Source organism: Phocoena sinus, chromosome 7, assembly GCF_008692025.1.
Source record: "Phocoena sinus isolate mPhoSin1 chromosome 7, mPhoSin1.pri, whole genome shotgun sequence".
Lineage (NCBI taxonomy): Eukaryota > Metazoa > Chordata > Mammalia > Artiodactyla > Phocoenidae > Phocoena > Phocoena sinus.
Genome location: NC_045769.1, coordinates 60,664,780 through 60,688,432, shown reverse-complemented (window position 1 = coordinate 60,688,432; position 23,653 = coordinate 60,664,780). Strand labels below are relative to the sequence as shown.

Below are 23,653 nucleotides of genomic sequence, written 5' to 3'. Positions count from 1 at the left end.
AGGAACTACAAAGGTGTCCAACTTAATGTTTCTCCCTTCCACTCTTAAATACATATTACAGATATGAACTGAAAAGAAAATGTTATTCCTAGGAAGGCAGAACAAAAGCAAATAGTCCACAAATTGTCCGATAAACTTAGCCTTTCTGTATCTAACCTGACGACCAAAACAAATTTCAGAAATGAAAAGAGGAAGATTCTTTCCATTCTTTTCGTAACCATGGCCAAGTAAAAACTCCTCAGAGATTTCTCCACATATTAAATAAATATTTAATGCAAAATCTCTACGAACAAAGCACTATGGGGCTTCTGAAATAACAAGAACACAATTTTTGATTTTAATGAGCTTGTCTTGTACTCAGAGAAACAGATATGTAATAACTGTGGCACAGTGAAATATTTGCAGTAATGGAATTCAGGAGATGCGAGGGGCCCGAAGGTCACTCAGGACACAATTGATGTCTGTAGGAACATGGTCCATAGATCTCTCAAAATCAAGAAATTCAGGATACCCTTACATGATCACTAATCTCCCTAAATGGTTCTTTAAATTGTTTCATCTAAGGCACTGATTATGAATCTTCAAAGCACCAAGGATGAGAAAAATCACCTGTAGTGGACTGATTTAAGTAATTTCTGTAACTTCTCAGATTGTATCAGAGGGTGTATCTCTAATTGGGCCAATCTCATTTTTAAACATTTTGTAGCCCAAGCCTAGCACTGTCACCCATACTTAGCATCATTTGCCAGAATAATCCCGTTTGAATTCTAAGGAATCAGCTTAGCACAGTGCAGAGGACATTCTCAAATGTCCGTGGAATAAGTTGATATTTACACGTTTTTATTCAAACTAGAATTACGTAACATGATAGTTCATTATATTATAGGTTACTGTGTTATTGTGTGTTACTATGTTACACAATTTTGAGGATTAATCTCTACCAAAGGCCTTTGTAAGTGTTATTTTTGAAAATACTTCCAAATTTTAAGAGATGGGAACTTTGCCTTTCTTTCAGGATATGTAAGATAGCTGTAATCTTGATTATATGATATAAACGTGCATGTTTATATATAAATCTGTTCTCTACACTTAGATTTTAACAACCCAGGTTGGTAGCCATTTCTCCCAGGTTTTTCCTCGTAGGGCAGGAATGCGAACTTTGGGCTTTTTCGAAGTCCATCCTACAATTAAAAGCTCAAGGATGTGACCCAAACTGCCACTCTTTGCAGAGTCCATTTCTTTTGGTGAGGGTAGCAGGGGAGAGGCTGGGTTTTGGGGTGAGCAGTGGCAGAGTTTCTGGGATCCATCGCATGTACTTTGTGATCATCAGTGATGTGCCGCGGCAGAGGCCGTGAGGCTTGGCCAAAGGAACCTGCAGTGTGGTTTGAGCCTTGTCCATGGCTGAGTCATCCCTCGCCCTGTCTCTATGGCTCTTCCAGAGACTTTTTTATTATCTGTGAAGAAATTCCTATTGTGCCTCCACTAGCTAGAATAAGGATGCAGATTGAGATACCCAGCAAATTCTGAAAATACTTTATGCTATGGACATTTAGATTCTCATTGTAAACACTCCTTCACCTTCAAATACTAATTTCATAAGTATTGAATGTGATTATTTTTCACCTTATTCCCTGAAGAGGGTAATGTAAGGATTATGTTGTGTTATACCTATGCGTGGGAACCTTATTACATATTTATATAATGAATTTGGTTGAGATGAGTTATTTATAATTCAGAAATTTTGAAGTATGTTATTTGTGAATATTAAGTATCTTATTCAAATACTCCTAGAGGCCAAATTCATTTTCTTTAATAAATCATAAGCATTTAATTTTCCTGGGAGGTACTTGATTGAGTATTCAGAAAATAAAACTATAAGTAGCTGGGAAATGATTCCTTTAACCAGAAAACATATGGGTTTATTTGTGTAGTATAAATCTTGTTAGGGTGATGACCTTATGATTGTATCAACTGGACTCAATTTTTAGGAAACACTCACATTTTATGAAGTTATGGACCCAAAGGATGCTGCTGGTAGTCATCTAATTCCTTGATGCTCAAAGTGTGGTTCACAGACCAGCAGCATCAACATTACTAGGCAGGAGTGGAGAATCTCAAGTCACACCCCAGACCAATGGAATAAAAACCTGCATTTTAATGAAATCCTCATGTCATTCATACAGTTATTAAAATTTGAGAAGTACTCATTCCTCAGTTTATCAAACACATTTTTTTAAAAAGGCAGAAAGAGAGGCATTATTAATACTTAATAGTCCTCTCTATTAAAAAGTTTATACTCGGTTGCAAGCCATTGAACCCGTTTCTTCATGGCAGTGGAAACCACCAGTCATCTCCTTTTCAACATCCCTTCGTAAAAGTTACCCCTCACCAACTCTTCACAGAGAGTTTTCCCTTCACTCACCCATTGATGAAGTCTGCTATAACGAATGAACCCATGAAGAAATTCCTCCATTCATTCAATAAATACTTGAGTAGCTGCTGCATGTCAAGAGCTGGCGGGTAGAAAAGAGAGCAAAACCGAGCTCTTGCCTTCAGAGAGCTAACATTTCAGTGGGGAAAACAGGTAAGAAACAAATATATAAAATGTCAAGTATGATAAGCGCTAGAGGAAGAGGGATAAAGAATGCCAGATTTGGGTCAGGGATACAGTATACTCTCGCATGGGCAGAGCAGGCCTCCCTAAGAAGGTGTGTTGGAGTACAGACCTGGAGGAGGTGAGAGTGTGAGCCATGGGGGCGCTGGCAAGAGTGTGTCCAGGCAGGAGAAGAGTGGGGAGTCGACTGAGCAGGGGAAGAGAGAGTGGCGTAAGATCAGAGAGGTGACGAGGAGCCAGATAGATAGACTGTATATTGTATGGAGTTTGGCTTTCACTCTGAGTGGGAGGGGAAGCTGTTGGAGGGGTAACATCTGGCCCACATCAGATGTAGGGTCATGTTGGATATGGAGTTGACAATGGTAGGGATGGAAGCCTGTAGACTCCTTAGGACACTGTCATGATCCTAGACAGGAGGTGACCGTGGCTGGGACAAGGCACATATGGCTATTGAGCACTTGAAGCACAGCGAATGAGACTGAGAAGCAAAATTTTTTACATCTTAATTAATTTAAATGTAAATGGCTACATGTGGCTACTGGCTAACATATTGGACTGCACAGTTATAGAAATCGTAGATAATATCACCGTGTCTTTTCTTTCCTCTGCAAAATCAGTGCAGTGTTGGGCAGATAGGCAGTGCTTAGTAGGTGGATTAATGATGAGATTATTTCTCTGGCCCCTTTTAGTCCTAAAATATCTATGATTCTATGCACCCAAGGTAGCTCTGAGTCCTTTTTGATGTGACCCTTGTAGTTTTTGATAGCTTCCTTCCTGGCTTTCATAACAAGATATTCCAGGGTCATTTTATACATTTCTTGTCCCTGGAATCAGCCATTTCTCCCAAGAAGACTTGATTTCGAAACTCAAGATGTTCATTGCTACTGGTTTGGTCATTATTTCAAAGCTTTACCTACATGTCTTTCTTCTTCCACAGTGAGAATCCTGGGTTTCCAAGGACACAGAGATGATAGAAATAGGATATCCCATAATTTCTCATTTGCTTTATCCTTCAGTATGCATACAGTAGCCTCAGGTTAACAATACTACATATCTATCAATAAATGATTGTTAAGCAAAGTATAGCCTATCCACATAATAGCATACCATGCAGCTACCCAAAAGTGCATGTAGGAACAAAAAAAAGGATGAAGTAGCTTTTTAGGTTCTGATATGAAAAGATCTCTAAGAGACATTAAGTGAGAAAAGCAAGGTCAGGCCAGTGTACATACCATTTGTGTGGGAGAGGAGTAGGGGACAGAATATGTATTTATATTAGCTTGTAATGCCAATATACAAGAATATGTATTTATACTGGCTTGTGTATGCCAATTAATTTAGCATGTTCAGTACAAGAGCTTTTCCTGAGACACGTTGTGTAAACCATTTATCTACCTTTGGAATCAACCCAGCAGGAGCCCTATTCCCTGGCTTCCAGGGAAGTAAAGCTTCAACCATAGCTCTTCTGTATTCATTCTATTTTAAAGAATTACGTTATAAATAAATGTTAACTTCCAGAATCCACCATGCCCAGATTTAAATTTGAGATTATAAAAGGAAATGTGGTGGTCTTTTGTTAGCTCATATGTTAATAAGCACCAGTTCACAAAAGTTTCAAGAATTGAACCATGCCTCTGAATCTTATATTCACTTTGTTTCCCAAAAGTGCTCAACACACTATTCCCGAATTTGGAATAGGAAGAAAGGCAGTGCTTGTTTCTGGCCTTTGTTTTTTTTTATTGAAGTAGAGTTGATTTACAGTGCTGTGCCAATCTCTGCTGTACAGCAGAGTGACTCTGTTTTATACACATACACATTCTTTTTTTCATCTTCTTTTCCATTATGGTTTATCCCAGGAGATCGGATATACTTCCCTGTGCTATACAGTAGGACCTTGTTTATCCGTTCTAAATAAAGTAATTTGCATCAACCAACCCCAAATTCCCAGTCCATCCCTCTCCGCCTCCCCCTTGGCAACCACAAGTCTGTGCTCTATGTCTGTGAATCTGTTTCTGTTTTGTAGATAGGTTCATTTGTGCCATATTTTAGATTCCACATATAAATTATAAGGTATTTGTCTTTCTCTTTCTGAATTAGTATGATAGTCTCTAGTTGAATGCATGTTGCTGCAAATGACATTATTTTGTTCTTTTTATGGCTGAGTAGTATTCCATTGTGGGTATATATGTATATATATACACACATATATACACACACACACACATATATATATACCCCACATCTTCTTTATCCATTCATCTGTCGATGGGCATTTAGGTTGTTTCCATGTTTTGGCTATTGTGAATAGTGCTTCTGTGAACATAGGGGTGCGTGTATCTTTCTGAATTATAGTTTTGTCAGGTATATGCCCAGGAGTGGGATTGCTGGATCATATGGTAACTATTTTTAGTTTTCTGAGGAACCTCCATATTGTTTTCCATAGTGGCTGCACCAACTTACATTCCCACCAACAGTGTAGGTGGGTTCCCTTTTCTCCACACCCTCTGCAGCATTTGTTATTTGTAAACTTTTTGAGGATGACAGTTCGGACCTGTGTGAGGTAGTATCTCATTGTAGTTTTGATTCGTGAATTAATAATTTGAGAATTATTATTTCTCTAATTATTAGGGATGTTGAGCATCTTTTCATGTGCCCACTGGCCATCTGAATGCCTTCTTTGGAGAAATGTCTATTAAGGTCTTCTTCACGTTTTTCGATTGGGTTGTTTGGTTTTTGTTGTTGTTGTGTTGTATGAGCTGTTTGTATAATTCTGGACTTTGTTGACAGAATTTCTTGTAGTGGAAGAAAAGGTGAGTGATGAGACGAAGGCTTAGATTTGTAAACAGAGGAGGGAAAGGAGCTTTAATAATTTATCACAGAGTTGATATTTCCATGAAAATTATAGTCGTGAGGGTAGATATGTCACAGTGGACAGTGATCTTTGTGGAATATTATGGTTTACTTGTTTTGCATCTCTTAGCTCCTATTACCGAAATGAAAATTTAATAATTATATGTTGGTATTACCATTAAAAGAAAATCTGGACCTGATCAGGCCAATCCATAAGGAAACCGTGAACCACTCTGTGTAAGACCTCAAAGAGAATATTCCAGCTGTTAAGAATGGGTGCCTCTCCAGAAAGTTAGCCTTTTGCTTTTTGCCAGCAAATACCTGGCTTAGGCATATCTAATAGGCATGTAGACACACCTCTTAGAAAGTGAACCCTCAGAATATCCTGTATATTACAAGAAAGATTAGTATCTAACTGAGGCTCTCTCCCACCACTAGAAGAAATCAGAAACAATCTCTATTGATGAGGGCTTGAACCATTCTAAAAACATGCCATCTTGCAGCATTGTGTTAGGAGATGCTGGAGAGGAACTTGAACCGTTTGCTAGTACCTGCTAGAGAACAGTACTCCCAGACCAGTCAGCAGAAGCATCTGGGCAGCACTTTTCTTGTAGGGACTTCTTTGTTCCAGTTTTATGGACTCACCAAGCAGCCTTTAGTACACTTAAGTTTGTTCTGCTCTATAAGCCTGGCTAGATAGTCAGACTCCCCCGAGACTAAACTATGGACTTTGGTTCCCACAATTTAAAAAAACATGAACATAAAAAAAAAATGAACATATATATTTATTTGGGTGGATTAAGGAGTCTCAACTCAGTGAAATGTACACATGAAATAATCTCTCCCTGGTAACCACTCTTAACTGAGTTGAATACTTTCTTTCCCACTGGTACTTAGCAACCATAACAACACTCAGACTTAGTCCATAAATTTTTTGTCACTTTGGGCCCTAAAAAATATTATTTCAGTTACTAAGGATAGTCATGTCCATTTTTTAAGTAAGACTTTATTTTTTAGAGCAGTTCAAGGTTCACAGCAAAATTGAGGGGAAGGCACAGAGATTTCCGTATACACTCTGCCCATACACGTGCATATCCTCCCCCGTTTTCAACATTTCCCACCAGAGGATACATTTGTTACAACTGATGAACCTACATTGACACATCATAATCACCCAAAGTCCATAGCTCACATTATGGTTCACTCTTGGTGTTATACATTCCATGGGTTTGGATGAATATATAATGACATATATTCATCATTATGGTATCATTACAGAGTATTTTCACTGCTCTAAAAATCCTCTGTGCTCTGCCTGTTCATCCCTGCCCCCCAACCCCTGCCAACTACTGGTCTTTTTATTGTTTCCACAGTTTTGCCTTTTCAAAAATGTCATATAGTTGGAATCATACAGTATGTAGCCTTTTCAGATTGACCTCTTTCACTTAGTACCATGCATTTAAAGTTCCTCCATGTCTTTTCATGGCTTGATAACCCACTTCCTTTTGTGCTGAATAAAGACGTACCACAGTTTATTGATCCATTCACCTATTGAAGGACATCTTGGTTGCTTCCAAGTTTTGACAGTTATGCTATAAATATCCGTGTGCAGGGTCTTGTGTACACATAAGCTTTCAGCTGATTTGGGTGAATACCAAAGAGTACGATAGCTAAATCAGATGTGATAAGAGCATGTTTAGTTTTGTAAGGAACTGCCAAACTGTCTTCCTAAGAGGCTGCACCATTTTGATTTCCCACCAGAAGTGAATGAGAGTTCCTGTTGCTCCACGTACTTGTCAGCATTTGGGGTTGTCAGTGTTCCGGATTTTGGCCATTCGTATCTGTGGGTAGTGGTGTCTCGTTGTTTTAATTTACATTTCCCTGGTAACATATGATGTGGAGGGTATGGAACATCTTTTCGTATGCTTATTTGCCATCTCTGTATCCTCTTTCATGAGGCGTGTGTTAAGGTCTGTGGCCCATTTTTTTAAACAGGGTTTTTGTTTTCTTGTTCAGTTTTGAGAGTTCTTCATATAATTTGGATGACAGTCTTTTATTAGCTGTGTCTTTTGCAAATTTTTTCTCCCAGTCCGTGGCTTGTTTTCTCACTCTCTTGACATTGTCTTTCACAGTGCAGAAGATTTTTATTTTAATGAAAGTTCTGTTTATCATTTATTTCATGGATTGTGTGCCTTTGGTGTTGTATCTAAAAAAGTCATTGCCAAGCTTCCAGGTTAGTGAACACATAGAGATTCCAGGACAGTGGTACACCTGGAGAGGGTATAGAAGCTCTTCACCACTTCCCACATAGCTTGCCCTACGCATCTCTTCCACCTGGCTGTTCCTGAGTTATGTCCTTGCATAATAAAATGGTAACCTAGAGTCCCCAGGGCACAGTGGGAAGGTATGAGTTCTGAGACCAGACAGTCTTGGGCTTCAATCCTATCTCCCCTCTTCACAGCATTGAGGCTTTGGACATTCACTTACTCTAAGTCTCACTTTCCTACATTGTAGGATCCTTGGATGATCTGTCTGGTATATAGAAAATAATCAATAGATCAAACACTCTAGATTGGCTGACCCAACCTCAAAAAAAAAAAAAAAAAGGTCATTGCCATACCCAAAGTCATGTAGGTATTCTCCTATGTTATCTTCTAGGAGTTTTATAGCTTTGCATTTTTTGTTTAAGCCTGTGATCCATTTTGAGTGAATTTTTGTGAAGAATCTAATGTCTGTGTCTAGATTCATTTTTTTGCATGTGGACATCAGTTGTCCCAGTACCATTGTTGAAAAGACTGTCTTTGCTCCATTGTTTTTCTTTGCTTCTTTGTCAAAGATCAGTTGACTGTGTCTATGTGGGTGTATTTCTGGGCTCTCTGTTATGTTCTGTTGATCTATTTGTCTCTTCTTCTGTCAATACTATGCTGTCTTGGTTACAGAAGCTTTATATTGATAGTAAGTCATAAAGTGGAGTAGCATTAGCTCTCCAGCTTTATTCTTCTCCTTCAAAATTGTGTTGGTTATTCTGGGTCTTCTGCCTCTCTATATAAACTTTAGATAAGTTTGTTAATATCCACAACATAACTGGCTAGATCCATTTTTTAAACGTCTAGCTTTTGGTGGAGTTGAATCTCTGAAGAGACTGAGGCTGGTGGTTCCAGCACTCGTTAGAGGGCTGTGTTGTGCCTTCTCCCATTCCCATCCCCTCTCTGCTCTTCCTTCTCTCTTGCTGGTCTACGGAGGAAGGAGAAGAAAGGAAGACATTTCTTTCTTAGTTTCTCTGCTTTTGTTACACAATATATTTTTGCATATTGTCTACATTTTTCTTAGTATTATTAATGGAATGCTACTCTGTAGTTAATGTGTTAACCACAGTTAATTTGAATTTCCTGTTTGATAATTCCAAAATTTGTTATCATGTCTGAGTCTGGCTCTGATGCTTACTTTGTCTCTTCAGACTCTGTTTTCCTTGCCTTCTAGCATGCCTTGTGATTTTTGGTTGAAAAGCAGACATGATAGGAACTGAGATAAATAAGCCTTTAGTGTGAGGTTTTATGTTAATCTGGCTAGGAGTTGGGCTGTGTTTAATATTTGCTGTAGCTGTAGATTCCAGAGGTTTCAAATTCCTCTAATGTCCTTGTTTTCGTCTCCTCTGCTGTGTTTGGGCTTCCCTAAGAACTCCTCCTTTGATAGGGTCTGAATCTACAGCTCATTCAGCTGTAATCCACTATTTTTATATTGGCATTTGTGGGGGGCATAGGGCAGAAGGGAAGTGAATATAGTCTTGTGATTAAATCTCAGTCACTTAGTGGGCCCATGTCCCTGCCATGGGACTTTCACCACCGTTTCTTAGCTGCTTTTTCCTTCTTTAAGTGAGACAGGAAGGCCGGAGGAGACTAGAGTCAGGGAAATGCACTTCCCCCAGGTGGGATAAGACTCTCGTAAAGTCTTTTCCCTGGAGAGCAGGCCTTTGCTACGGAGAATGCTCTGGGTTTATATCATAATGCTCATTCTTCCCCTCCCCCTGCCAAAGCCACAAGGAGATCATTTGTGGCTCTTCACCATGAAAATTTGGAGGAATTCCAAGGGGTAAAGCCCATAAAAGTGTGGGTGCCCACCTAAGACTATCTCCCCCAGGAGTTTCTCACTCCCAGGTTACTCCACGTTCAGCCTCCAGCAAATCATCGAAATGACCAGTTGAGTCATATTAAAAATATTAAGAGTTTATTTGAGCAAAAGTCGATTCGAACCTGGCAGCACGAAACCGGAAGTGCTTAGGAGCACTCCACCCACGGGAGCTCAGGGAGGTAATTTTACAGAGAAAAGGTGAAGGCAAAATTAGGAAACTATTGATTGGCAGTAGCATAAAGCCTAGCCGGCTGTGACTGGTTGTTCTTGGGTTTCAGTGTTGGAACCTTGAGGCAGTTGCAGGCTTAGATTTGGGTTTGCTTACACAGACCACCGGGCATTAGAGCCACCTCAGTCTAACGGCCTCCTGGTTTAATTAATTAAGCACCATTTAAGTGTTCCTACCTGTTTATGGCTTCCAGTCCAGGTTAGGCAAATGTCAGCTCTGACTGGATTCCCCCGTTTCGCCAGATTTCGGGGTGGCAGTTTTCTTGGCATACTCAGTTCTTTGATGAACCTGAGAGAAGTCATTCTTTTCACTCTGTTCGGCTTTTTCTCGTAACAGCAGGAGTGACCACTTTTACAGGTTGAAGCTGAACCTGGAAATCTACACGTCAATTTTAAACTAGGAAAAACTTTACAAAGCCTATCGATGGAAGCCAAAGAGGTCTATAGATGAATTTTTCCACGAGTTAACAAATGGGAAAACTTACATAGTTATTTCAGAGTGGTGAAGTCTGTATGAGTCTGATTTAGGTCTTTTAATTTCATTTGGTCAACCAAAGAATGATGATACTGATGACAATTATTACAAGACTGAGACACACACTTCTGAGACCTTAGTTGTATTATTCCAAAATGCCAGAACAAGGGAATGTAACTCCTAAAAGTGTATCGTTTTCACTAAAAACATTAAATATTCTTCCCACTTCCGAAAGATTTTCTCACCTGGACTGAGAAAAGGGGGGTTTGAAATCCAGAATATTGTTGCACTTATTCATTGACTCAGATTCTCACTAATTGTTTAATCCATGGAAGCTCTACTTTCCCCAAAAGATCAAGAGCTCATTTAGACCAGCTTCTTTATCAGAGTCTGTACTTTAGCCTAGCACATTGCTCTGCCCATAATACACCTTCATTAAATACTTGAATTGGATGTGGGCTTAGATGACGTTTTATTACGCTGGGTTGCCAGGGTTCTGCCGTGAGTTTTGTGTCCCAATCTACCCTGTTATTCTTGTCTCTTGGCTTAAAATGCTGTGCCTTGCAAAAGGCTTCTATGAGCAAGTACTTAAGTAAAAAGAATTACCCCCTTTCAAAAGGGCCTGAATATGGTTTTTCACGAGGCCTATTACAGCGCCTTATACCTCATAATGATCTACTGGGGAGATATTGTGCGTGTTGTAATAGAGACTAAACTCAGATTTTTCATCACCTGATTAGTATTTCTGAATTGGCTCTGGTGCCAAAAGGAATATTTTCCCTTACTGTTTCTCCTTTTCGGTAGTAATATAAGCATAATAAAAAGCAGTAGAATGCATCCCGTCTCCAGAAGCAAACAAGAACCAATTGAGGGAAGTCTTCAGGGGAGAAAGCCAAGAAAAGCAGAGAAAGCTGAATACCTCTGCCTTTATCTGTCCTCTCTGCCTAGCTTTTTAGGATCACATCTTCACAGCCCAATTCGGATTCTTTCATTCCCAGGTAGGGAGGAAGAATTTTTGTCCTCAACGCATGGTTGATGTGTTGAAAGGTATGACATGTAATCAGAGAGGGGGGTCTGTTTCTTCTAGGGCTCCTTTGTGATATGCGTTGTCTGGCTGTAGATCAAGACATAGGGCAGCCCTAGGAACCAAGCCCAGGAAGCATTAATGAAGGCCCACTCTATGCTACGCACTGTCCACCTTCCTTACCTGTAGCCCACCAGGAAGTGTGGCTGGGGAGATACGGAATAGGAGAGGCTGAGAGGGCTGGGGTTGAACATGGAGCAGCCCTGTGCCCACTCTGTGGTCACAGCAACCACCCTCTGTGGAGGGCCCTGGGCTGTTTGTCCTCTGAGCAGTATTTTGCCCTCCCTGTGCTCTGTTGTGCATCACAAGGAAGCCGACCTCCGCAGAGCCTTGGTTTTGCCTTTAGGGTTGGTTTTCTTTTTTTTTTTTTTTTTTTTTTTTTTTTTTTTTTTGCGGTACGCGGGCCTCTCACTGTTGCGGCCTCTCCCGTTGCAGAGCACAGGGTCCGGACGCGCAGGCCCAGCGGCCATGGCTCACGGGCCCAGCCGCTCCGCGGCATGTGGGATCCTCCCGGACGGGGAACGAACCCGCGTCCCCTGCATTGGCAGGCGGACTCTCAACCGTTGCGCCACCAGGGAAGCCCCAGGGTTGGTTTTCTTGCTTTGATCCATCTTCTCACCAATATCAGTCACCAAGCTAGTTCTTTCCCTCTTCTGTTTAATCATTTATAAAATGCAATTCTTTTCCTTATTCTCTGGTTTATGGTTGGAGAGGGATGGGATGCGGAAGGGTCTCCAGCTCCCCTCAGCGGTGGGAGGGTGGCAGCATCTCCAGCAGCGGCTGGACCTCTAGGACCAGGAGGCCCTCCGGAGTTCCAGCTCCCACCAGGACACCTGGCTCCGGCTCTGGCAACGCCTCCTCCTTCCTCTGTCCCCCCACCTGAGGGCTTCCTGCTTGGCTAGAATCCAGGTTACCTCCTCATCACCTGTTTGACTTCTCAGCTCTTGCACCACCTGTAAAGCTAGTTTCCAGCATTAAATTCCCTCCATGGGAAATACTGAGTGCTTTCCGTTTTCCTGCTCGGACTTCAACTTCTACCTACCTTTCTGGTATATTTGTTCCAGCCCTGGAAGGGCAGTCCCGCAATGCCAAATGTTTTATTGTCACAAAGTTGCTTTTTTTTTTTTTTTTTTTTTTTTTTTTTTTTGCGGTACGCGGGCCTCTCACTGCTGTGGCCTCTCCCGTTGCGGAGCACAGGCTCCGGACGCGCAGGCTCAGCGGCCGTGGCTCACGGGCCCAGCCGCCCCGCGGCATGTGGGATCTTCCCGGACCGGGGCACGAACCCGCGTCCCCTGCATCGGCAGGCGGACTCCCAACCACTGCGCCACCAGGGAAGCCCCAGAAAGTTGCTTTTTAAAAAGTTAATTCAGACCAAGCATGATGCATGGTGCTAACGTGTCATCTCAGTAGGATGTCATGAACGTTTATTGCTGGAAACGCATAAGATCAACTCTGGTACCTGGTAACTGAGAAGGGCTTAGATGCATTTTTCTCAATGAACTTTAATTAAATGGAATGTTAACTCTTCCACAGTGTGAGCCATGATATCTGTAGGAGAAAAGAGCAGGTGCGATGGGTCACTGTTCCTGCAGCGTAGACACTGGAATAAGACTGACCTTGATTCACTTCCCAGCTCTTCCAGTCATTAGCTGTGTGAGCTCAAGTCCCTGTGTGTTGCTGGCCTTAGTTTTCTCAATAAAATATGAGAGTAATAATAAAATAAGGTAACACATGTAAAAGGCCTGACACAGGAAGTCCTTGGTCCTGCTTTTAGGGCTGATTTTCTTGTTTGGATTCTCACTAATCACCCCATCCTGCTTCTTTCCCTCTCCTATTGAGGGAATGAAATTTATAAAATGAAATTCCTCTCCTCATTTCACTAAAGCTCAGCTAAAGTGAAATTCTCAAAGATAAAAACTTTACTTGAAAGCCACGGGAAACCAAAAAGGAAATAAATAAGCAGATACAAAAGCAATAAAGTCATACTCCCTATGGAAGGGGCCCCTGAACAGGCACTGGCAGTGACTTCGTGTCCCAGGGTCCCGGCCCACCTGTCACAGCCCTCTGCCTCACAGTGCATGGCTGCTAGGCACCAACGTAGCTCTTACATCATAGAAGCTTGCCTAACTGAATACGGGATGGAGTCCCTTTCAAAGACAAGTGTTTATTCCCCTCCCCCTCCAAGTAAAACTTTCCCTGCTTTCACCCTGCGTGTGTTCCTTGGAGGTTTTATTTAAATAAAGGGACTGTCCCCCTCTCAAAGCATCTATTCATTATGTTGCCTCCAAACCTAAAATCTCTGAGCCAGGGAAGGTTCTGAGAATGCTGCCTCTCAACAGATTAAACAGCCTCTTGGTCCTGGGATTATCTCGCTAAAAGGCAACCTGTGTACGTTTTGCTCCTTTAGAAGTCGCAAATCAAAGGAACTGGTTGAAGTCTGATGCTTCCCCTGCTTTGGTAATAGTTTCTTTTCAGGGCTCGAAGGAAGCAAAAAGGGAACTGTCCAACCAAATTGACTACCTAGGGACCACTTATTAGCATTTTGCTTAAATATGGTCATTTTTGTAGAAACAAATAAAAAGATGCAATCTTCAAATAATGTTTCATCACGCCTACCAAAGAATAAACATTCATCAGTTACCCTCAAGCACGGGCATCTTCTTGACCTCTGGCTCAGCCAGCCTCTCAAAGACTACTGCAAAGAAAAACAGATGGTTTTTTTCCCCCATAGGAAAGAAAAGGTTACCTCAGAAGCTTATCCTACATTCATCTACTCTAGACCACATATACCTACACTTCCTTCTTCTAAGACAGGAAGAAGAAATGGGTTTCTGCTGTTATTTTCAAGAATAGCCAGAGGCTTCTACAATTTGCATACATAACCAGGCACAGTCCTAGACTTATAAACCAACCTGCGTAACGTAAAGAGACAAGGTGCATAAGTACTGGGAACTCACAACCTGGAAATAATCAACTGTTTTGACTGCACATATTTCCAGCGCCCTGGTGCATGCTGGCCTCCCCCCTTTTGAACATGATTCCAGGTGATTTGGCATCACGGAATTCTCTCTGTCTTTTTTGAGGAGGTGGTACAGGGAGTCTGTGAGCTCATGGTCCCTTTCCCATGAAAGGTCTGCCATAAGAGAGCATGGGCTACTTCAGGACAAAGTCGGTCTCTGTTTAAAGCTGCTATTGAATTCGACCAGATTGACATTCCTTGGTCTATGCTAGTTGTAAACAGAATGCTGCTCAAATATTATAATATTGCTTGACATTTGTGCTCTAGTGATTTCGAGAGGAAGAAAAGGTCTAAATGCCAGCAAGGTGATGAAAATGTTTAAGTTCAGGGTGATTTCATTCTAAATTAATCTGTGTCTCATCTATGCTGTTCTTAAAACTTAGGATTCTTTTCCCTTTTTTCCTTAATTCTATTATAATATTAAAAGCAGCAACCCATCTGAAACTTATTGTTAATAAAAAGGAAGGCATAGGGCTTCCCTGGTGGCGCAGTGATTGAGAGTCTGCCTGCCGATGCAGGGGACGCGGGTTCGTGTCCGGGTCCGGGAAGATCCCACATGCCGCGGGGCGGCTGGGCCCATGAGCCATGGCTGCTGAGCCTGTGCGTCCGGAGCCTGTGCTCCGCAACGGGAGAGGCCGCAGCAGTGAGAGGCCCGCGTACCGCAAAAAAAAAAAAAAAAAAAGGAAGGCATATGTTTATACATGTATATTCATATTTAGGTACCTAAAGTATTTAAGATTAATATTGACTTTTCATTTTCCCTATTGATTATATATTAAGACAAAGGAAAAACCTACCAATTTATTTTCAATGCAATGGCTTCTATTTGCAAAAAGTATGGGTTTTTAGTATAAAGTATAGTAATCTCTGTGTTAGTTTTCTGTGACTGCTGTAACCAATTGTGTAAGCCACAAGCTTAAAGAAACACAAATGAATAACCTTACAGTGCTGTAGTTTAGAAGTCTGAAGTTGGTCTCACTGGGCTATAATCAAGGTATCAGCAGGCCCATTCCTCTGAAGGCTCCAGGGGGAAATCATGTATTGTTCCGCCTTTTCCATCTTCCAGAGGCTGCCCTCATTCCTTGGCTGTTGGCTTCCTCCACCATCAAAGCCAGCAAAATCGGGCTGAGTCCTACTCCCACTGTTAGCTCTCTGGTTCTAACTCTTCTGCCTCCCTCTTCCGTCTTTTAAGGACCCTACGATTACAGTTACATTGGAGCCACCTAGAAACATCAGAATAATCTGCTTATTTTGATCCTTAACTAAATCACATCTGCAGAGTCCCTTTTGCCATGTAATCTAACATATTCATAGCTTCTGGGGATAAGGACATGGACATCTTTGGGGGCCAGTATTCTGCCCACCGCAATCTCATAGGTAAATGTACTACTTACCTTCTGGAAGTGGCATAAACAGCGTTGTGTTGATGGTTCTATCACCACCTTTGACAGAATGTATCTTTGCCATTACCAGCTATTTCAGAAAAATAGAGTGAAGGGGTTTCACTAGGACTGGGGGACTCAGCTGTGTAGCTGTGTAGCAAGTCATTTCCCTGGGATTCCAATTTGGCACCTTCATCTGAAGAATGTGGATAGTGCTAGGGGCTTTATCTAGATTCTAGAGCTGTTCTGATAGTTGCAAAATCCTGGAAACTTTGTATACCACTTTGCAGATGAAAGAGATGGTAAACTAGCTGCCCCAGTGCGTTCCAGGAACTTGAGTATGTAAAACCACAAAGAAGCATCATTTAAAAATTAAAACTTTGGGCTTCCCTGGTGGCGCAGTGGTTGAGAGTCCGCCTGCTGATGCAGGGGACACGGGTTCATGCGCCGGTCTGTTAAGATCCCACATGCCGCAGAGCGGCTGGGCCCCGAGCCATGGCGGCTGAGCCTGTGCGTCCAGAGCCTGTGCTCCGCAACGGGAGAGGCCACAACAGTGAGAGGCCCGCGTACCGCAAAAAAAAAAAAAAAAAAAATTAAAACTTTCTAACAATACAAATTGCAGGAAGAGAGTCTTAACTACATGAGAGAGGATGAAGTCGCTCATTTCCATTCTAAATCAGTCCTTTATCCCTATCCCCTGAGATAGGTCATTTTAATCTGTATTCATGTTTATCTTTTGTTTTGTCCCCTGCCCTGATGTTTGTTATGCTGTGGGTAGGTATTGATTCCCTTCTCATTAAGCCTGCAAACATCTAATCATTCCTATCTGTTTGGTTGTTTTCATTTTTAATAATTTACGTTTAAATTTTGGCAAATCGAATGGTCTTAATTTTGCCCTTTGAATGCCTGTGCATTCAAGTTCTTTAGGCAGATTTTCTCTCTTGCTTTTTTAATCCTATTTTGAGTTTTATAAAAATGGATGTTTCTTGTTATTCCCTGACCCATAATTTTCCTCAGTGAGCTTTTTGTTTAATTTTCTTTTGCTTTAACGTTTTATTTTTCAGACACCTCTCATTGAACCTCACGTTCCTCTTCGTCCTGCTAACACCATTACCAAGGTAATGGGCTGTAGGTGGGTTGATGAGCCAGCAGAGCTAGCTTCTTAAGTAACTACTGGAAGTGGTCCATATGTCAGAGCATCACATCAAGAAACTGTGGATACAGTTTCTAGAAACAGTATATCTCGGTGTGTCTCAGTTCTCAGTGTAAAACAGTGACATGTCACACGAGTGAACAATGCAAATGTACAAGTGGATTGTATTTTTCAAGTAAAAGTCAGATTGGAAAGTGATTTAGTGATGCCTCTGGTTTCTTTTCCATCTATAAACTCTCCTTTCTCTTCCCCTCCTCCCATCTGATTAAAATTCAGGTTCCTTCAGAGAAGATCCTCAGGGCTGGAAAAATATTACGAAATGCCATTCTCTCTCGAGCACCTCACATGATAAGAGATAGAAAATACCACCTGAAGACATACAGGTATGTGCAATAATTCTAAAGGCTATGGCCCCCTCAGATTAGTGATTAGTGAAGTTAGAACAAACTTGTGTTTCCCTGTTTTCCATCCATGGGCAGCATGTTTTATAATCCTCCAGGTTCTGGAAGTTAAGCTTATCTTGGATCCCCACTTAACTCTAATTAGTCCTCATATTCCCAGGAGTTACTCCTAAACTAATTTGCTTAGACATTGCTTTAACTGTGATGAACATAGAAAACTTCTGTAATTCTGTTTGTTGAAGTGTATTTTAGGAAAACTACTAGATTTAGATGAGATTCAACTAACATTCACTAGGTGTTCATTTGTACTTGAAGCCCTGTACCAGGCCACTTTATATATATATATATATATATATATATATATATATATATATATATATATATATAAAATCTCATTTCATCCTCATCACACCCTGCGAGGTAGGTGTGTGGCCATCTTTCAGATGATAAAACTGAGGCTCAGAAGAGATTAAATAGTTTTCCTTGACCAAGTCACAAATCTAGTGAATGGCAGTGCCAGGATTTAAACCAAGGTTGGTTTATTTGCAAGTTTCATTCATTCATTCTGTCATTCATTCATTCCACACATTTATTAAGCACCTACTGGGCACCCGGCATTATTGTGTTCCAAACCCTAAGGATACAGGAGTGAAAAAAATATAAAATGCCCTTTACATAATTTACTTTCTAATGTAGGATTTCATTCTAGTATGCATATAATAAGATATGCAACTCTGTTTCACCTCTGTAATCATATAGAATAAAGACCCATTATAGCTGCCACTGGAGTTAAGAAATGATAAAGACAGGGGCTGTATGATTTAGTCGACCTCCTGGAATGACTGAACCATGGTGGGTAAATGAAGGATTCATGTCTAATCTTTAACTTTTGATTTTATCAACTCAGCAGTGGTTTAGGAACTAGAACGTCCTGTCTATGCCACAAAAGCCTTCACTCCCTCTCCCTGCGCCCACGGTTCAGACTCACAGCCCTCTTTCAGCAATCAGTCGGACTCTCTCATTTAGCCTTGTTTAGACATGACCTCAGAACCCATCAGACTTAGCATGAGTCAAAACCCATTTGACTCACATGAACCAAATTCATAAGACACAGTGAAAAGCTAGAATACAAATTTTAAAGTTACCACAAAGGATACATACATATATATATATATATATATATATATATATATATATAATCTTTCTGATGACCGTCAACCATGATTGTACCTGTAAAATTATACCTGGTTTACCCTAGAGCAAACCTTCCAGTATATGTACCTCAAATCCAGTCTCTTTCCCAAGGACAGAGATGGAAACACACTGCAAATGCTTTCTCTTTGGATCGCTTTTTCGGCACTCCCTGCAAACTAACACTCTTCTGCTTGCATTTGTCATGAATATGCTTATAAGACCAAAACTGGCAGCTTGTTACATTTAGATTGGCCTCTTCTTGATAGAATTCTGGAAATGAGATGGGATTTGAGAAACACTTTAATCAGTAGCGTGCTCCTCTTAGGGCATGTTCCCTCTCTTAAGGCAGATTGCTCCCCTTGCCCTTTTAATGTGGATATTTACCAGCTACCATTTTGGTTGATTACATTTGGAAGCCTTTTCCTTCAACTCTGGAAGTCCATTCTTTTTTTGGCGTCTGTGGTTCCTACACACTGTTACAATTTTGAGGGAAGTAAAGGTTAAACTCATGTGTCCATGTCCTCAGAGAGAGTTCAAACTCTTTAACTCATTAAGTGGATCTCAAACATCTCATACAGCTAAAGGACCTTTTTCTTTTTAAATTTATATTCCCTTAGTTTAAGATGTGACTACGCTTTCCCAAGTGTTGACTTGCATTAGGGAAATTCCATTAAAGATGTCATCTTTGGTGACAAATAATGGGAACTAGAAGTCAGAAACCATAATCTCTTTCTTGCTCCATAGTCCTAAGATTTTAACCCCCTGAAATATAGGTGTTACGTCTATTCCACACCCTATGACACAAATTAATGATCTGTTGATAATGACCCATGGACGCAACCGGAAGCCAGAGGCACGATTTCTTTTTCCTGCAGGACATTTTGAGTGCCTGGTCCCAGATCTTGTTTCCAGTCCCATCCTGTCCCTCCCTCCTGTTTTCACCTGCCACCACTTCTACCATTACTGCAGTGCAAAGGGATTGAAGTCTCCCCAGATGCAGCATCACCCCCGGTGATCACCACACTAGAGATTAGCTGTCGATTTTAAAATAGCTAAAGATCATTAATAGAGAGGAAACCCGGTGATTCCACCAGCCACAAGTGGCACAGCTGTGTGTCTTTGTTCTGTGTTCTGACTGCAAGACTCTTACACCCTGTCCCAGGGCCAAGAGGCTCTGGGATCATCTCAACGCCATATGCTCTTTTTAGTAAAAGTAATCATTGAATTAAAAGCCACATGAAATTGATTTTTTTATACTTTTACATGACTTTTCCCATTAATAAATTCTCAAATTAGATGAGGAACACGACAGATCATACGTTTGGTTCACAATGAATAGTAACTAGGTGCCTCTTCGCCTATTGAAGCTCTAAAGTGTAGGTATGGACTGTAATCAGAGCAGTCCTAGAAATCTAACAGCTTTCTCAGGACATCCTCCTTGTGATGTATTCTTGGGTCAGACCCGAATCAGGACATCCCAGGAGTTCTGATAGATTTCAGAGTTCCTGGAGTCTTAGAACTGGACATGGCCTTTGAAGCCATCTTTTCCTCCTCTTTTCTTTTACAGATGAAAAAACTGAGAACCAGAGATTTGAAACGATATGGCCAGAGTCACACAGCTAATAAGTAGTAGACCTGGTGCTGAATCTCATGACTTCTCCCAGGCTAAGCTCTTCCTAAAGTGTACCAGCACTGGGAATCTCCTCCAGTTCACACTAGAGAGGAGCTCCCTGGGCTGGGACCAGTCTTAGTGTCCCAGAGATGGTGGCATCCTCAGCACAGGAGGGGAGGTCACCAGTGACTCAGACCCAGCTGCAAGCAGCCAGCTGCTCTGAAACTCCCTGCTTATTCCTGTCCCTTGGGATTCCTCCCCCGGACTTCAAGATCCCATTTCCTCGGTTGAACAGTCACGCCACAAACACCTCTCTCCCTACTGAAGGTTTCCTAATATGTGTGTATAGTTATATGTTTCCGAACTAACGCACATAGTTTGCCCATCCTGACCAGCTTACCACAGAGGGTCATCATAGGGATGAACGCGTGCCTGTACAGAAAGGATCTGGAGCTCTTCAGATGACAGGCTCTGTCGAAGTGCAGATGCTCATTGCATCACACTTTTTTCAGAGATTTGCATCGCTAGTTGCTTGTTTCTCCCAGCACCCCTCTGAGGAAGCTCAGTAGTATTACTTGAAAACAGAAAGTGCTATATCATTTTGCATTTACACATAGCCTTTCACGGAGCACCTCCTGGGGCCTCACAAACCTTAACCCATTCCTCAAAAGGCTCCGGTGAAGGAAGTCAGAATTATGCTTTGCCTTCATTTTACACTGAGATTTTTCTGGGACCGGCTCAAGGGTTTCTGGCCCTGGGATTCTCTTGCCAGATCACGCTCCCCGTCTAGCTGCCCTTTAGTCTCCCCTGGGGCTGCCGCCTGTAATGCTCTTTCGTTTAGCCAGCCTTGCCTAGAAGGTTCTCTCGTGCGTTGAGTGGTTTTATTGGTTTGTACAAAAGTTTGAGAACCTGAGGCCACGTCACGCAGTGCTTTGTTTGCCATGAGACCTCTTAGGGTGGAAGAGCGTGGAGCCCTGTGGGACGGTCTCCTCTCAGAAGCCATCTCCCGTCCTTCATCTGCACGGGGGTGACCTCCCCTCCTTTGTGTCCTCCCGCTCCTCAGACAATGCTGCGTGGGGACTGAGCTGGTGGACTGGATGCTGCAGCAGACTCCATGTGTTCACTCCCGGATTCAAGCTGTTGGCATGTGGCAAGTCCTGGTAGAAGACGGTGTTCTCAACCACGGTAAGATGAGCCACGGTCCCTGGAAAACCCTCAAGAAATGCTAGGAAGTGCGCTCCCCTAGGTAGGTTGTAGCTGAACTCCCACATGGGCCAGAAAGAATTATGATCCCTTTAGGGACACGCAGAGCTAGCATCTTCCTTCGGCAATACAAATGCAGCAAGTGGATGCCATTGATTGCAGTGTTCCACCGTTGTACCTTCCTAAGTTGGGAGCGCGGATGAAGGGAAAATGAAATTGAAACCCGAGTGCATCAGTTCCAATTATGTTTATTAGTTTGCATTCACGGTCCATCGATAGCACGATTATACTCTGAGCATTGCATAGCAGTCCTGATGCAGGGGCCGATGGAAGAGCAACAGAGTGTGTGGCCGGGCTGATAACATGAAAGAGAGTACTGAATTCAGAAGCTGAGTTTTCTGGGAGAGCCAGTTTTTTTGTACCCACACGTAATATCAGGAGTGTGCTCTGTGGCGTAGCCCCTGATATCCACAGGGGCTCTAACTGAGCAGAGTAGCTCTTCAGGACTGGAGTGGAACTGTGATTGAACTCCTCATGCCATTTGTTTAAAGATCACTTTTCCAAACTGACAAACTATTAAAATCATTCCTTTAATTTTTAAATACCTGGGAATCTAATGATGCCCTTGGCAGTGTTTTCACAGACTTTACTGTGTATACAAACCACCTGGAACTCTTGTTAGAATGTGGGTTCTGATTCATCAGGGCCGGGATGGGTCCAGAGAGTCTGCGTTTCCAAAAGCTCCCAGACGACGCTGATGCTGCCGTTCCAGGGATCATATCTTGAGCAGCAAGGATCCTCCCACTCCTCCTTATCTTTGGATAGGGTTGATGCTCCCTCCTGAAAAGATGAGGGATTCTAAGCCAAGTTTATGAGTTTGTCCTACTGAGATCTAAATCTTCTTGTTTAAAGGGAATAAGAGAAAAAAAAAAAAAACTCTTTAAAACTTGAACTGGAAGGAAATTACCATAATATCCTAGGGGTATATGACCTAGATGTTTGGTATATGACCTAGATGCTTGGTCTTGTCGGCTTTGTTCAGACAATTTTAATTTTTTAACTGCAGACAGACGTGTTTATAAGCAGTACACATAGAAAGAAAAGCATCAATTCTGATCCTGACGAAGTCGGGTTTTCTGTTTTTTGCTAAGTCTGTACTTTGGAACAGACAAACGTTATAGAGCATGATCTGGTAGTTGGTTATTTTCCTGTTTAGGACATATAACCCACATGCTAGAAAATGTCACCAAGGCAATTCTTGCTGGTCAGAGTGCCCATCTCAGGAAAGCTGGCGGGTTCTCGTACGAGAGTCCCAGGGCAGCTCAGGAGATGGGCGGGTCAGAGAGGACCGTGAGGTGCATGACTGCAGCCCGGAGGTCGCATCCTACAGCTGCACCCGCCTGGGTGAGGCCGAGGGAGACGGGTGAGGAGTCTCACCACTTTGCTGCCACTTGGCTCTCTTGCCCGACACCGTCCATCCGTTTCTGGTAAACAGGCCCGTGCGGCAGAGGTGCAGCAGCTGACGCTTGCCTCCGTGTTTCCCATAGTGGACCAGGAGCATCATTTCCAAGATAAATATTTATTTTATCGATTTCTGGATGATGAGCATGAGGATGCCCCTTTGCCTACAGAGGAGGAGAAAAAGGAGTGTGACGAGGAGCTGCAAGACACCGTGCTGCTGCTGTCGCAGCTGGGCCCCGACGCCCACATGAGGATGATCCTCCGCAAACCGTGAGTGAGGCCGTGCGGCTCCCCCTGCAGGTCACCCGTGCAAAGGTGCACACCTGGGCGGAGGAAAGCAAGGCTGACTTCAAAAGACGTGGCCGGGCTTCCCTGGTGGCGCAGTGGTTGAGAGTCCGCCTGCCGATGCAGGGGACACGGGTTCGTGCCCCGGTCCGGGAAGATCCCACGTGCCGCGGAGCGGCTGGGCCCGTGAGCCATGGCCGCCGAGCCTGCGCGTCCGGAGCCTGTGCTCCGCAACGGGAGAGGCCCCAACAGTGAGAGGCCCGCGTACCACAAAAAAAAAAAAAAAAAGACATGGCCTTCCTTCCCCCAGGGCCAAAGGAGAGATGCTGAAGGAGTGACAGTATGTCTGCCTCTTAGTTCCACTTCCCTTTTGCATGAGTTAAAGCTAGAGAGATTTTTCGCAGTCGGCTCGGGGTGTCAAAACTGGGTCCACGTATGAAATGACCTTTGGTCCATGACAAACAAACTGCTCTGCTTCTGTGCCAGACTGTGGAAGCCCCCTTCTTCCTGACGCAATAGGACAGAGGTCGTCAGAACCATTAGACCTCATACCTGTGCTTGTAT

At 42.5% G+C, this 23,653-nt stretch overlaps 1 protein-coding gene across 1 annotated transcript in view; it reads left to right on the top strand.

The window, feature by feature from the left end:
* The window catches only part of RAPGEF4 (Rap guanine nucleotide exchange factor 4), a 337,054-nt gene that overhangs the window by 231,525 nt on the left and 81,876 nt on the right, over positions 1-23,653 (top strand). The window contains 4 exon segments of the mRNA XM_032638316.1: positions 16,845-16,898; positions 17,210-17,316; positions 21,204-21,325; positions 22,891-23,074. Coding sequence (XP_032494207.1) covers positions 16,845-16,898; positions 17,210-17,316; positions 21,204-21,325; positions 22,891-23,074 — 467 coding nt within the window.